Genomic DNA, 15,360 nt, shown 5'->3' on the forward strand with positions numbered 1-15,360 from the left:
GACAGCCAACACGATCTTTAATTCACAGCTTAAGAAGTTGACACGTGAAGCATGAATCTGTGGCTATACCTCAAGGCCCAGTGCCAAGAAAGAGTTGGAAAACAGGTCACCCACTTTTGTATTTCTTCATTAAACTTCCTCCTCTGCCCAAACTATTTGTTGGGCCAGAGGCACAGAACATGCCTGAGCACAGAGGAAACCTATGCAGACTGCTCCAGGTGAAAAACAGTCCCCTTGGTAGCTCCTCTTGTTAGACGCAGTCATGAATCAGAGGATTTCAGGATGGACAAAGAATCTGGACATTGAAGATCTCAGTAAAAATTCGTCTGACAAAAGTAGTCAAGTACTCAGAAGATGGGAAAGACCCTTTGACAGAGTCAGAACTGTTTCTGTCACTTGAAACAACCTGTCTTGGTTGAGTTGCCAGAAGAGTCTTTTCTTGCTTCTGGAAATAAACAGTATCTTCACTGCAGGTTATCCAAAACTGAGCTAGAGGTCACAAAACACTTGCCCCACTCTCTAGAGGAGCAAAGCAAGGGTCCAGCTCCATGGAGGACTGATAACTCCAACACCTTCTGTGTCTCCACAGCAGCCACCACCTATGGGACTAAATGCAGCAAGTTTAGGTTCAAAAGGCTGGAAAGGAGGTTGGTGTGTCAGCTAGAGATGTCACCTCCTTACCTTTGCTTCTGAGCTGATCTTAACTGATCTTAAACCTTCAGAAACACAAGGGTACACTCAGGCAGTACAGTAGGTTGTTACCACGAGTGACCTCGCCAGGCTATAACTGTTTATCCAGAGGCAGGGCCAGAAGTGACTCACTTGTCTCAACAGCTGCTCACATCTGCTGCCCTCCCTTCCAGAGGGAGGAGTCCTCTGACACTGCATCCTCATGAGCAGTGGCCACTTCCCCACTACACCCTTGGGACACAGAAACCTTGGCTGCTGTGCAGGCTGCCAAGTGCACAGTGAAAACATTATTACCTCTGTGCGTGCTGCAGTGTCACCAGTAATTGTTCATCCCACCCATCAGCACAAGAGCGGACTTTCTTTGCATGAAAGAGCACTCAGAGAGCAAGAGCTATTTCTGTTAATCCCAAATTCCTCAGCAGAAGCTGCTCCGGGAACCAGTGTGAGATTGCCAGAAATTATCTTATCTCCGTAAGTCTGGCCAGTGAGCTGTGGGATATCAGCAGTCAGACACAGAACACACTGAAACCAGGTCTGGGTGCCAGGGGAAGGAAGGAAACTCATCCCAGGGACTAAGATTGCAACTTACTGACTTTTGGGCAGAGACCACAGACACCACCTACCCAGCAGACCACATGTCATGAACAAGAACAAAGTCTGCTGCAACTGCAGCATTTCCTCCCCTACCACAACTTTGAACTGTCAAACTCAGACTACACAAAATACAGCCTACTCCAACTGAGGGACCACCCTCTGGCTGAAAAAATATCAAGTGCTGACAAAAATACGATTCCCAGCTAGGCCTTGTCCATTAAAAAAAAAGATGCTATCAATTACAGCAATGAAAGTAAGCCCTTCTCAAACAAGGTTAATTACAACTAAACATGGGAAAGTTGAGAGTGACAGTGCAGTTTCAGTCTGCCCACACAGGTTAGTGTAAGAGCCAGATCATTCCCCTACAATATTGTCCTCATCCAGGGCAATATTTCAGCAACACTTCATGGGTTGTAACACTGCTCATTGTTAGACAGAGTTAGTTTGACTTCACAGGGTCATCACCCACATTCATGGGTCTGGAGAACACAATGGGATATTGCAGTGACTCACTAAAGCACACAGACCACACCACAAGTTTGCAGTTGGTCTCAAACACAGGTTTGCATCCTTGGTCTTACCTGAGATTCCTCAGTCCTCCTGACTCGAGGAGTTTCTATGGATCCATTGATGTCTAGGGTGTCCTTCTGCTTGTATTTCCTCATGATCAAGCTGTCCACAACCCAGAACATAATGGCCTTGAGGAGAAAAGTGACATGAATAGACTGCAAAGACCGAAATACAAAGTCATGCAATCATGGGTGTTTCCTCCCGTTTTGGTTTCTCCAGATGTCCAGTCTTGACCAACCTCATATCTAAATTAACACTGCATCAATTTTGTCCTTGGGGTTTGGATGAGTCAAATTCCTGAGGTCCCTTCTCATGCAAGTCATATTGATTCCATCATTGTTGAAGATCCAAATTAAAAAAGACCATAATAGGCCAAGTTTCCACCAGAAAATAACCACTGAACCAAGCTGTGTGCAAGGTTCACCTCTCTGCACCAGTCCCTTGTCAGTTCTTAGAGAAACAGAATTTGCTTTCGAATCAGGAAATGCAGCCTGGGGTGCTGGAGAGAGGCTGGAATCCCCAGCATTTCCAATGCTGCATCCAATGTTCAAGGTATGGGTTCAGAGCCTGAACCACTACTTGTCTAGGGAGCATCTGAGTGTTAACACCTTGTACTCACTTCCCATTGTAGCAGGAACTGAGTCTAATGTCAAGGATTACCCATAATCAGGGGAAACAAAAAAAAATTGAGTTTTCAAGAGGTTTTACCAAACTAGTTTTGAGAACAACAACAGTTCTGGGTAACCTGAATGCCTTGCCTTGCTGTAACACAAGCTGAAGTCGAGCCAAGGTCACAAGCCACCCTACAGGAGCCTAAAGGGTTTGTGGGCATCTCTGTGCCTGTAGCTTGCTGATAAGCCCTCAGATAACAAGCTCCAGCTTTATTCAGAGAGGTGCAGAATCAGCCACCCAGGAAGTTGGACAAAGGGACAGGAACTGGGAACAGAGGCCATGGCCAGGCAGTAGTTACAGATTTGTGTCAGATAGACTTGTTCCCACAGACCCCCACCCTCTCCCAGGCCCTTCAAGGCTTCCCCTTGTCCACATTCCCCATGGGGGTGGACCCTGATTTCCAAACCAGCCCATCCAGGGCTTGCAGAGGCACCACTTACATTGACTATGAAAGGCACAACAAGCATCACCAGGACAAGCTCCAGCTGGGGGTTTGGGATATAACCCAGGAGGATCTGCTGAAGCTGCAGAGGAGAAAACATTTGAAGTTATTATTTGAACATTTTATTGACTTCCTTATTCTACCACCAGTCTCCCAGACAGGGCTCTGCAACCTTTGCTTTAGTGCTGCTCTTTGAAAGATTACATGGGATATTCCCTTAGCCCAGCTGCCAAACACATGATTTGGTACAGAAAGAAGTACTGTGAGACTTTCAGTGTAGCTATGCATGACAACAACTGGTGGGACTTCCCTTGGCTCCTTGGAGCTGAGCTTAGCTGCAGAGTAAGGACACCAGCCGCACAGACAATTGTGGAGAAGAATCCAGCAGCATCTCTGGATTCAGCAGTGTGTGCTACTGAACATGTTCACGTCCAAGTGCAAGCACTGGAGGCTACTGGGTTTGAAGGACAAACCCTAAACAGGAACAGTAAGTGCTCCCAGATTACTGTAAACAACTCAGTCAAGTCACATCAGCCTGTGAGGTACCAGGCACTATGAGAAAGTGCACTCCAAGCTGGAGTCATCCACTGACTCCCAGAACTGGGTTTTATACCCATCACACCTACGTGCCATAGGCTACTATTTTTTTAAAAGAGAAACTTGTGATCAACACAATAACCATTGCATCAAGTACCACATGGAGGTAGCTGAGGGGAGAAGCACAACATGTTACTACTCGGAGAGTTCTTGCCAAATCAATCTCTAAGTGTCCCCTTAGTTTAGGCACAGGATCACAAAACACCAACATGGACAGTGTAGAAATCCTCTGGCAGAACTGAAGTAGCTCAGCTGCCAGCCCAGCCCACTTTATCCTTCCAAGAATAGGAAAGAAAATTAAAGCATCATCTTATTCCACAAGCTTTTGACTAGCAAGAGAATGTACCAAAAGCCAAACCATTATGAAAGTAATTTTTCCCAAAACTTAACTAATAGCTAATTATTACAGAGGGTTGTCAACAAATCCTAAAGATTAAAAGCCTACAATAATGGGAATCAGGCGAAGCTGATGAGAAACAAACCACAACAGCTGTGGCTGGAAAAATACAGCTCACCTTTGTCCAACCAGGGATAAGCAGGACAAGGCTAATCACAGTCTTCTCAAAAACCATTATCAGCAAGTAGAGGATACACTGACCAATCCAGGCAGCAGCTTGTGGAGGGTCACCTGGAAAAACAACATATTAAATCTGGATCAGAGGATAGGAAGAGGCAGCCTTGCAGAAAAGTTGCCTCATTCTTGATACCTGAGCTGACTGTAGGGATAGGGAAATGTTTGCATATTGCAAGTCTTGCAGTAACACAAGTACTCAATACCAAACTTAAAATCAGTAGAGAAATTTTCTATATATAGTTGTAGGAGCACAGGCCTGGGGTAGAAGGGTTTGGTGTCCCTGCTGGGTCTACAAGCCATTACTTCACTGAAGATCAAAATACACCAAGATCTAAGCCCAACTATCTCCAGTTAAAAAAAAATGATCTGTATTAGAGAAAATTTAGCAGACTTGCAAACTTAACTATAAGCAAGATGGCTCTCCCTCACAACACACATCACTACCACCACTGGCCTTCTATTCTAGAAGCTGATTCTCTTTTTTTCTACTCCTTTTAGGGCTGATTCAGAAATGGAGATGACAAGCAAATCTCTGGTTAATTTGAAGGCCAAGCAAGTAACAAATTTCACACATGACTCAAAAAGCCCTACCTACATACCTAGAAGATGCTAATACAAGTATTTATCAGTCTCCTGTCCTGCCCTCCTTTCCACCAACCTGCCTCTGAAATCCACCAAGAGGAGAAAACTACCACAAAAACCTTCCCTTGAATCTCCTCTCCCATTCCCGTCCTTCCCAAATCAACAGTTTTACTGGAGCAAAAGTCCTACAAGTATCCTAAAAGGCAAGCTCCTATAAAAGGGGAGAGATACAGCTCTGGATCTGCCTGAAGACCTGAAATTCCCTGTTTTTATCCAGAAACTACATTACTTGCAGACCTGGGCTCTCAAGGGCCACAGAGCAGTGGTATTATAAGTGCTAAATGGAAAAGCCATTCCTGGTAACTCTAACACAACTGAATCAACTTTTATGTACCTTGGTTTGGATAAAACACATTCTCTCCTTCACTTGGGGAAGAGAATATGTAGCCTTGGAGATGCACATTTTTCTCTCTCCTTCAGCCACTGATGGGCATTGCCAGTATCCTTCCCATGGTGCTGAGCTGGTTGAATACTGGGATTAGAGGACAGGAAGGCCTGCTTGTGTAAGCAGGAAAATATCTCATCTCCTCATGGCACAGACCAACAAAATCCTTAATACAGGGAAAGCTTGAAACCTCAGCATCCTAGAAACTTGTTCCTTAGAAACATGTGCTGCCTTGGGGCATCAGCCACTTGCTTTGCCTCTTTTCTTGTTACCCTTTCACAAAGAACAAAGACTTCATTTATCTTCATATCAACAAGTCTAGAAAAGCCCATAGAGTTGGGTCCCCCAGACTCTTCCTTCACCCTTCCACTGGATAAGAACCTCAAAGGAGCAGCTCACAAAGTCCTGCAGCATTTTGACCAGAATGGAAGACTGAGAAACCCTTCTGAATTCAAGCCAACCCCAACAGCAATCCCCAAGACAAGACATGGCAGGACTGACTCTCCTCTCTACAAAGACCAGTCAGCAACCTGCACACTCCTCTGTGTAATAAAATAAAACCAAATAAACCATTAAAGACATCACCTGCAATGTGCTCCCTGCCAAGTCTTATCCACAGCGCTGCCAGCAATAATTTGAGAAGTTTCATGTCACCACTTTTACTACAAGAAGCACAACTTTTCAGTCTTAAACAAAATTATTTTATTTTGCTGATGAAGTGAAGGGCTGGTTATGTGATACTGCCTAAGCAAGAGACAGGGGCTCCATTGCCAAAGGCTTTAAAGTAAGTCACTCAAAAAGAATCAATGCTAATGAAATATGAATGTTTCCAATGGAGTACTCACCAAGTAATAAGGAAAAGCATATTTGTATTGTTAACTACAATAATGGTATCGTATCTATTACATGTGCTTGTCTCAGCTCCCTGCAAGTGCCCTGCCAGCTGGTTATCATTTCAGGCTCCTCAGAATATCTCAGGTCTGCAAAACTGAGTCACAGTATCTGCCTTAGGAAACCTGCAGCATTTCCTCTTACCACTTAAAAATAAAGATAACCCTTGGCAACACTTGTTTCCAGCATAATCAGGCCGGAATTTGGAATTCCATCTGTGCAAGGGAACCCGTGGAGTTGCCACTGAGATGCCAATGCTCGATGTGCTCAGATGGCAGCAGGCTGGGAGCTCTGCCCCACTTTTCTCAGCACAATTCTTTTGAGATGTGGCAGGGGAAGACAGCACTAGCAGTTTGCAAAGGCTTATTTATCCACACCTCCATGCAAACCCCCAGCCATAGAGACCAGCAGCAAATACCAGGATTTACTAAGAGCTGGTATCCAACCAAGCCCCAGCTCTATGTGGATCTGCTTCCCAGCAAGTGCAAAACAGGTTTCATGTGTATTTGTCCTTATTTTTTCATTTGTTAGCAATATACCAAAACACCTGCCGTGTTGCAAAGTTACAGCCAAAAAGTAGAGGAACCCAAGTAGTGTTTCCATGCCAGAGATCTCCAAAGGATCACCTCACACCCTGACTTTTTAATTGCTCAAACCATGATTGAGAAGGAAGCAAAGGAGGGGAGAGGGAAGGACTGAGAGGCCAAGGGTGCAGAGATGAGGACAGCAAGCAGAGAGAGCCAAACCAGCAAGCAACCACAGAGAGGGAGTGTAGGAAGAGGGAGACAGGAAGGTTACTTGCAAGCAGAGTTCACAGAGGATTTTGGAAAGCACACGTCTCCGCTCCCTGGCCTCCAACAGCTTAATGGGTGGTCTGTGAGGAGATGGGAGCAGTGTTGTAGGCAGCTGGTAAAGTCTGGTGTGAGAGAGGCTCTGATCCCCCTGAAAGCCTCACCTGACAGACTCAGGTGCCTGGCTGCCTTTGGCACAGGTATAGTCAACATTTTTGCCCCAAGACCAACCAATTCTCCCACAAACCCCCACACTGCCATCACCCATCAGAGCTCCAAGCACAAACAAACCAGGAAAACAAACATCCGTTGTGTCCTTCCCACATTTGAACTCTCCCCCTTTTGCTCTGTGTTGTCAGCTGTGCTGTGTCCCCTGTGGTGGGAGAGAACAGCCACAGCACCCTTTGCAGGTCGGCTCTTCTGCAGTGGCACATGTGGAACACTTCTCTCTGTCATCTCAGCTTGTCCCAACAGCAGCAGCAAGTTCGAGCTCTCTCCCAAATAGCTGCTCCCTCACACCCTTTTGGGGATAGAAGGATGCTGCCATTCACCATCACAACAGTGGACTGTGGTTCTTTGGTTTGCACACTGTGCACGGGACAGCCTGAGGTAGATTTAGCCTAAGCAGACTGATAGACACCAGAAAAGACAAACTGCTTCTTAACTCACTCTAGGCATGAACTTGCCCTTGTGTTTAAGGTTAACAGCCTCTCACCCCAAGAACTTTCCCTTTATTTTCAGTTAGCAAGAAAGCCATCAAACTACTTGTGAGTTTTCTTGAGGTTTCCTTCAGAAAAGGAGAATCTTTTTTTCTCCCTTTGCTAAGAACAGTTTTTCCTGTGCAACTGCAAGATCCCTCTGTATGAACCCCAATTCTCCAGGACCAGAGGTCTGCCTCAGTTGGGGCAGCCTCACTGGGCATGTGCAAGTGGTACAGTGCCTGGCACTACCAAACAAAACAGGCCTGCACCCCTTACCCACCACATCCCACCCTGTCAAAGGCACATCCATCCTTCCAGAGCTAACAATATTCTTATTTCTTGCCCTGGCCTTTTCTGCATCACCTGCAGAAAATGCTGTGAATTCTCTCCACAGTTAGAGGGACATCAGCACTGCTTCCATGTCCAGTCTAAGGATAGGGAAAGAGACCCACAGATATACTCAGAGGCCAGATTTGACCATCTGCTCTATCACCTTAAGCAGCTCAAAATTGTCACTGTTTTGCAACATCTTCCTCAAATCAAAGAATTGTTTAGGTTTGAAAAGACCTCCAAGATCACCAAGTCCAACTGTTCCTTCTCCTTTTCCATTCTGACCTTTGGTTTTGGAGTACAGGGTAACATGTTTCTGTACAGGAATCCATCCTGGAGGACAGATTTAGAAAGGACTTAACTTACACTCCTTGACAGGGTTTATGAGAGGGTGTCTCCAAAATTATTTTTACTTCATCTTGGTCTTCAAGAACAGCAGGCTGCTCTGTGCCAAAATAACTTACAACAAAGATGAAAATAAACCAGTAGCCCAAGGGCTGCAAGTACTTCAGCTGTAACATGACAGTGGCTCATTTTCTCTTCACCAAGGAGTGCAGCTGTCTCCTTCTTACCTTAGCAGGTTTGGAATCATCTGAGGACCACTGATCCACCTCAAGGTGTCCATCATCCAGGTCTAACTTTCCACTAAGACATCTAACTCTGACTGATGCCAGGAACACACAAGTCAACATTTTCTGGCATCTCATCAGGTAAAAGGGAGCCTTTGGTGTGTCCCTGGACAAGCCCACAGACATCTCCTTCTTCCACCTTAAGAAAGCAAGGCTGGAAGACTGGACCTGATCCCAGCTAACCATGCACCTCATGTATATGCTGGCCTCCTAGAGCAAGGTGGTCAGAGGCGTCCTCAGATACAACTTGATGTCTTTAATGGATCAAGTGTTGTCCAGAAGCACCCTGCCTCATGGATGGGAAAGGATTCTTCTACAGAAAAGTTTTTCCACTATATCAATCTAGAAGAGTGGCTACAAGACTTTCTGTCAGACCACATTGCCAGCCAGCAAAACCTAACCTGGAGGTTAAAAAAAAGAAAAAATTAAAATAGATGTCCTCCTCTTCACTGCCTTCAGAGCCTCCTTTTCGTTGTAGGAGAGGGGAGAACTGGTCCAAAGGATCTCTGCAGGCTCCACATCACACCTATGAACCCTTCTATTTTCTTGTTCCTGGTCCCAGCTGGAAGGTAACCCAGGACATCTCAGCTCTACACACTTAGTCTATCACAAGCCTCTCCTTTTAGCTTTCCTAAACCTTCTTACAGCCATCTCCACCCTAACAGAAATTAATATCCTCCTCCACCTTCATCCTAAAGGATGCACACACTGAATTTTGATTGTCCTCCTCCAGAACACTGCTGGTGCTCCCCACCATCAGCAAAACTTCCTTGGAGCAGCCCAAGGACCACTGGTGCCAGCAGGAACCTCACACAGACGTGTCTCACATGTTCCCCTTGTGCGTGGGAGCCCAACTGCTGGCAAAGCAAAAGCAGCACTGCTTGAGGTATTTGAGTTGTTACCACACAACAGGATTAGTTTTAATCCAGCTGCCTAATGCACCAAGCTGTCAGCACAGCCCACATGTTACTGCCAGACAGCTTTATTTACAGTCCTTTGGGGACTGTGTGCACAAGGAGCAGGTAGGAAAAAGCTTCACCGCAGCCAAGGCAGAGGGTTCAGGGGTTTTGGGGAAAGGCAAATATTTAAAAGCACTGGAAGTTGTACTGGATCACAAGGTGGCGATAGAAAAAGTGAGTCAAAACTTCTCAAGAGATACTCAAATGGTACCTCCAAATCCAGGGGATCTAATTATCAGTGCCAAGTATAGAGGAGGGTAAGAAATAGCAGGAAATATTTGAATTGCATGAAGTGCTCACTTGGAGGGTGAGAACAGGCTTTTAGAGATGGGGACCTGATGCACCAGAGCAGCCAGATGGGTCCAATGGACACCCCAGACACTCTCTGGCAAGTTCAGATGCAGAACTGAAATGACTGAATCATAGAATGGTGTGGGTTGGAAGGAACTCCATGGGCAGGGACACCTTCCACTAGGCCAGACTGCTCAGACCTCCATCCAACCTGGCTTTGAACACTTGCAGGGATGGGGCATCCACAACTTATCTGGGCAACCTGTTGCAGTGCTGAACTGGAAAAAAGCAAGTGCACAGCTGGAATCTGTCCCCAGTCTGCAGTGTCTCACCAGTGCAATCACTGGTCTGTGGAGATGCTGCTGTTGCAGTGGGGTAGACACTGCTGCTGTCACCAAGATCCAGGAGTCTCAAAGCTTTACACCTCTGCTCAGAGCAAGGGACCTGACCACACACTCTACCTTTTGAGGATGATCCCCAGTCCTTTCCTTACTTGCCCACCCCCAGTCTTAGGGGTGGAAAGGCCAAGCAGTCTGAGGACAGGACAGCCCCTCAGGTTAGAGCTATTTTCAGCTGTATTTCCTCAAGCATTAGCAGCCAGCTCCCTTGGCTGCTCTAGGATGTGGGAACATTTGTTATGGAAATTTTGTACACCACCACCACAGGGCCAAAAGCAGCCTACTCAGGTCCTCAGTTAAACTCAGCAGCTGGCACAGAGCATGTTCTCCTTGAACTAAATTTGACCAGCAGAGTTCAATAGACCACTAAACAGACTTTAAAGGCTTCCAAGCAATATGCCTTGCCATTTCTAGACTCTGAATGAGCACAAAGAATCAGGCTTAGATAGTCAGTGACCACAACCACAGTCATACACAAGTCAACATCCAGATGGGCATCCAGAGAGGCATTTTCCAGTGAGAACACTCTCTTTTTATCCCTTCTCATTTCTTAATGCCCCTCTAGAAAAATTTACTTGCACATTGCAAAAACTCTCTCTTAATGCAAATTCACAGCATTTGCTTACTTAAAAGAAGAACTGGAGCATTTCTAAGGTAATGCTTGAGAGTTATTAGACAACTAAAACTCCAGGACACTGCAGCCATCCAGAAGTTCCCTCTAGGGAGCTGCTCATTGCCATGGGAATGAGGTAAGGAGAAGGCAGCTGGAGCAGTTTGAAGTGACACACAAAACTGAACCAGGCTTGATCTGTACACTCTGACTAGAGCCAGCACTTCCCTGCTCAGTCTGTGCAGGCCCAGTAGCACCTCCAAGACCTTTAGTATCTACTTTCCACAACCTTTGAAGCTTAAGCTCTGCTTTGTTCTCCTTGCAGAGGTTCCCTACAGGAAGAGCAGCTATAGCTGTGACCTGCTACAGCAATGCTGTACAGAGCATTTGTGGAGTTTCACAGAATCATCACAGAACGGTTTGGGTTGGAAAGAACCTAAAAAATCCCCACCATCCAGTTCCAATCCCCCTGCCACGGACAAGGATACTTTTCACTTGACCAGATTGCTCAGAGCCCCATCCAACCTGGCCTTTAACACCTCCAGGTATGGGAGTCTGTTAGCTCTGACTACATGCAAGGCAACCATCATTTCCCAAACCTTACTCGCACCAAGAATAGACCTCTCCAATCTTTGGTCTTAGAAGCCAAGCAACCTTAGAAGAGACAGCACCTTGTAAAATGCAGTTTCCTGTGCTCAGAGGCAGTTCAAAGAGTAACCAAGAGCTTCTGGGCAAAGATAGAGGAATATAAGCACACAGGAGCCTTTGGCTGTCCACTAGCTATAAAACAGGTCATTCCTGGCTGCAGCAGTGTCTGGCCACGAGGTTGATCTCAGAATGAATGTTGCTGGGTTTTTGGAAATATGGAAGTAATTGATTTTTCTAAACAGTTCTGGGCAGCTGGACCCTTAAAACAGCAACACAGATTTAGGTGCTTTCCCTTCCCTTTTCTTTGCTTCTCCACTAGCACAGCTATTGCAGTCACAGAACCACTTGGGGCTGTGGAGGCAGATGTACCAACCACAGGGCAGGAGGGACTGCTGGAGCCCAAACCAAAGGGGATCTGCAGTGATTTGCATCAGTTGCAGGGATGCAACCACAAGCTGGAAGGACAGAGCTGCAACAGAGTTTTGGGGTTTTTTTTTGCTCAAAGCTGATGCAGGAAGATGGGTCCTGGCTGTACTGAACAAAGACACAACCATCCTCTCCTGATAGTTGGAGAAATGGCACTGACTGCTGTTTGCAACATGTATTTGGTGCTTTCTTCCCTTCCTCCCTTGCATGACTGCAAGAAATACTTTTACTCCTCAGGAGAACTGAAGGAATCAACATCAAGTCTGGTAAAGCAATTAGCCCAAAAAATGAATCATATTCCTGGAGCCTGTATCAAACTGTACAAAGTTTACAAGCATCTTCCAAACTGTTTTCGAAGTTACTTAACACCCGAGATGAGAATAGCAGTGTTTTCCTTCCCCAGCCCTGCAACAGGATTGCTCTGGACATGCCTCTTGGCTCCTACCTAACTTTTCCATTGTGATCACTCTGGCCAGAGACCTGCATCAGAAACTGTACTTGGTGGATGAGACATTTAATCCCCAATTCAAAACCCAAATTCAAGCAACAGCAGAAACTTATTTCTTACTAATGAAAGCAAGATTTTCTCAGAGGAGTGAGTGGTTTCTGTAGTCTAAGCCAGTCCTAGTGAGGGGCCAGCTATAGCTCAACAGAAGTTCATCACTGCTCTGCCAATACACTTCTAATGTTTCCTTCCTTCTGCTCAACTGTAGACGTGGCACGTGCAGCTGAAGCTGTACCCTGGGATGGCTGTGGTTGGATTTCCATCCCTTGTTGCTCAAAAGTGGGAAAATGCCAGTCCCTGAACCAAGAATATCTGAAATCTTCTGCTACCTCATCTGTGTGACTTCAGGGCTCTACTATAAAGGAGAAGCCACTGAGAAACATCAAAAAAGGTAGACCCCACCAAATGGCTGCTGTCAGGATGCTGAACCTGCACAGGAGATAATAAAGCTTTTAAAGCCACTCTCAGATTTGAGGAATGCCAGTCCTGCCACATCCCACCATTTCAACCCATCTGTTGCCATCTCACTCCCAGTCTGTAGCTGCTTCTGCTTTCTCACAAACCCAGCCATCCCACTTACACTCTGATCCATTTACACATGCTGACTGTGAGCCTGAGTAAGTTCACAAATCAGTGGGGCCTCCAAACTCATCCTAGTTCAGTCCAAGTTTCACCATCTCAGTTAACAGACTGGCTACTAAAAATACAAAGAACAAGAATAACTTCATAACAGATTCCCTGATTTAGGTTTTAAAGGCGAGAATGCAATTTGTTTGAACAAGATGTATTTTCTCAAGTAAGACTGAATTCATCTGTATATTAAATGCAATGTAAAATAGGCAAAGGGTTCATTTTTCCCTTTCCTGAAGCCAGAGAAGCTCTGCCTTCCTGGAAGCTGGCTCTGCTCCTTCAGAAGGGAACTGCTACCCTCTAGTGGGGTGACTGAGAGGAGCTTTTCTGATACTTTTTCTCCATCTCAAGGTAGGAATTTAAAGAGAGGCCAGATTTGAGTACTCAGTTTTGGGGCTACACTGTGCCTGGCTGGTGCCTACTACAGCTCAAGGGACATTCAAGGACAACTCCATGTTTTGAACAGAGAACCTGGGGAAAAAGCCAAGAAAGCATCCCACAAAAGTCATCACTGCCAAACACCTCAATTTATCATATGCATGTCCAGTGGATATGCTGGATAATATTATCCACCCAAGAACACATTCAGCCTTTCATCCCCAACCTGTTACACCCGAGCATGCACAGCAAGGCAAGAGTTACCCACAAACTAGTGATGTCCCAGCATTTAACACCACACTCAGGGAGCTCCTTAGACAAGGGATATCAAAAGGCTCACATGTTTTAGCCCCCCAGATTTTGCCATTTTCTTCTCCCCACTCCCAGCTGGGGTCACACCAGCCACCTTTGTGTAGAGCAGTTGACACCTACCATACTCCCCGAAGACCAGGTACGTGTATTTCTTGTGGTGCACGATCCAGGAGACAACTTTCACACCCAACCAGATCAGCAGCATCCCCAAGGTGGCATCAAGGATGAAATTAATAAGGTAGCTAAAAGCAGAAGAAAATTTAGGTTTCAGCTCTGTTCTTATCTTATTCAAAATTTTTCATTTCAATATGGGAATCAATAAAAAACCCCAAGACTTTAAATAACTGCACTTAACTGTCCAAGCTCACTTCCCTTCTCCTTTACTGAATTCTTCTATAGCCTTACCAGCAACTTCTTAGCTTAAAAGCTTGTTCAGGAGAGCAGGGAACAGGCTCCATCAACTCTCTGGCATTGCTCATTTATTCATACAGCATTAAATATTTCCTGGGCTAGACATCCTTAAAAGTTACCCCCAAAAAGGGCAGCTCTCCATTTGCAGCATCTTTTTTTCTTATTAGGACAAAATCCCAAGTTTCAGGGGAAACAAAGCCAAACTGTTCTGCAATTTCATACAAGAAAATGGCAAGAAGATTTGTGGACACCACAGCTGCTCTACAAATTGGCAAAAAGTACATTTCATTGAGCAGCTGCAAGAGCCTCCTACAAGCAGAGACACAGACAGAGAAAGGTCTTGGGAGAGGTGATGAACTCTGGCTCAGCAGCAGCCACCCTGAGGTCCCCAAAAGCCTTGAGTTCAGGGTCCCCACTGCAGATCCAGGAGCTGAACCCATCCCTACCAGGAGATTTGAGCTTGACAGGTTTTTTTGCAGCTTTGTTTAAGTGCCACTGGACAGAACACCTGAGGCAGGAGACCCCCAAGGACCATCTGGGGATTGCAGAGTCCAAGCTCTAATCCCAGGCTTGGTATTTTAATAAGCATCAGAGGAAAAAAAATCCACCTAATCTCAAACTATTGCTTTTTGTGCAGTTTTTCATTAATGCAATATTTTCTGCCAGATTTCTACAGCATGAAGAAAATGCCAAGCACAGAGCTACAGGAATTAACATTTCCTTTTCCAGAACTCCATAGTGACTCTGAAGCAAGAAACTGAAAACAACAATCTGCTTTTGATATCCACTTTGAAAGCATAACATTAAGTTTTTCTACATGCAAAGACAAACCAGCTTTTTACAGTTTCCAGCTGCTGAAATCAGAGCATTCAATACAAACATGAGGCTCTGGTGGTTTATTCTGGGCAGGACTCAGTGTACGAGCCTCAAAGCCCAGGGACAGGGCTGGAGGCTTTTAAGCTGCCTGGTTGAGGATGACAAGTCAGGCAGTACAGGGAAACATAAACCTCAAATTAAAAATAAACAACACACCTAAAGGGCACAGCATAGGCATGAAAGGGTTTCTTTTAAAACAGTGTCTGTTTAAAAAAAACAATACATCATTTTGGAGGTTATACATAGCCCAAGCCAAGCTTGCATTTGCTTAAAGAAACATATCAAGGTGCAGCACTTTAATATATAAAAAGGAAACAGACCAGAAGGTTTTCAGCAGCATTTTAAAGCCCAGAGTAGTTTCTCAAAATGAGATGAGGTTAATTTTGAAATTAAATTTGTAGCTACAAA

General features: G+C 45.4%; 1 protein-coding gene across 2 annotated transcripts in view; it reads right to left on the reverse strand.

The window, feature by feature from the left end:
• The window catches only part of LOC139670704 (store-operated calcium entry regulator STIMATE-like), a 32,720-nt gene that overhangs the window by 4,544 nt on the left and 12,816 nt on the right, over window positions 1-15,360 (reverse strand). Inside the window, exons 4-8 of one of the 2 annotated variants that reach the window (XM_071552857.1) lie at window positions 13,786-13,907; window positions 4,081-4,193; window positions 2,967-3,050; window positions 1,866-1,982; window positions 462-607 (exon numbers count right to left, since the gene is read on the reverse strand). In XM_071552857.1, coding sequence (XP_071408958.1) covers window positions 497-607; window positions 1,866-1,982; window positions 2,967-3,050; window positions 4,081-4,193; window positions 13,786-13,907 — 547 coding nt within the window. In that variant the 3' untranslated portion in view covers window positions 462-496. Of the gene's footprint in view, window positions 1-461; window positions 608-1,865; window positions 1,983-2,966; window positions 3,051-4,080; window positions 4,194-13,785; window positions 13,908-15,360 lie in introns of those variants that run through there. The other variant, XM_071552856.1, reaches the window with a different exon arrangement.

This window comes from Pithys albifrons, chromosome 3 (genome assembly GCF_047495875.1).
Source record: "Pithys albifrons albifrons isolate INPA30051 chromosome 3, PitAlb_v1, whole genome shotgun sequence".
NCBI classification, from domain to species: domain Eukaryota; kingdom Metazoa; phylum Chordata; class Aves; order Passeriformes; family Thamnophilidae; genus Pithys; species Pithys albifrons.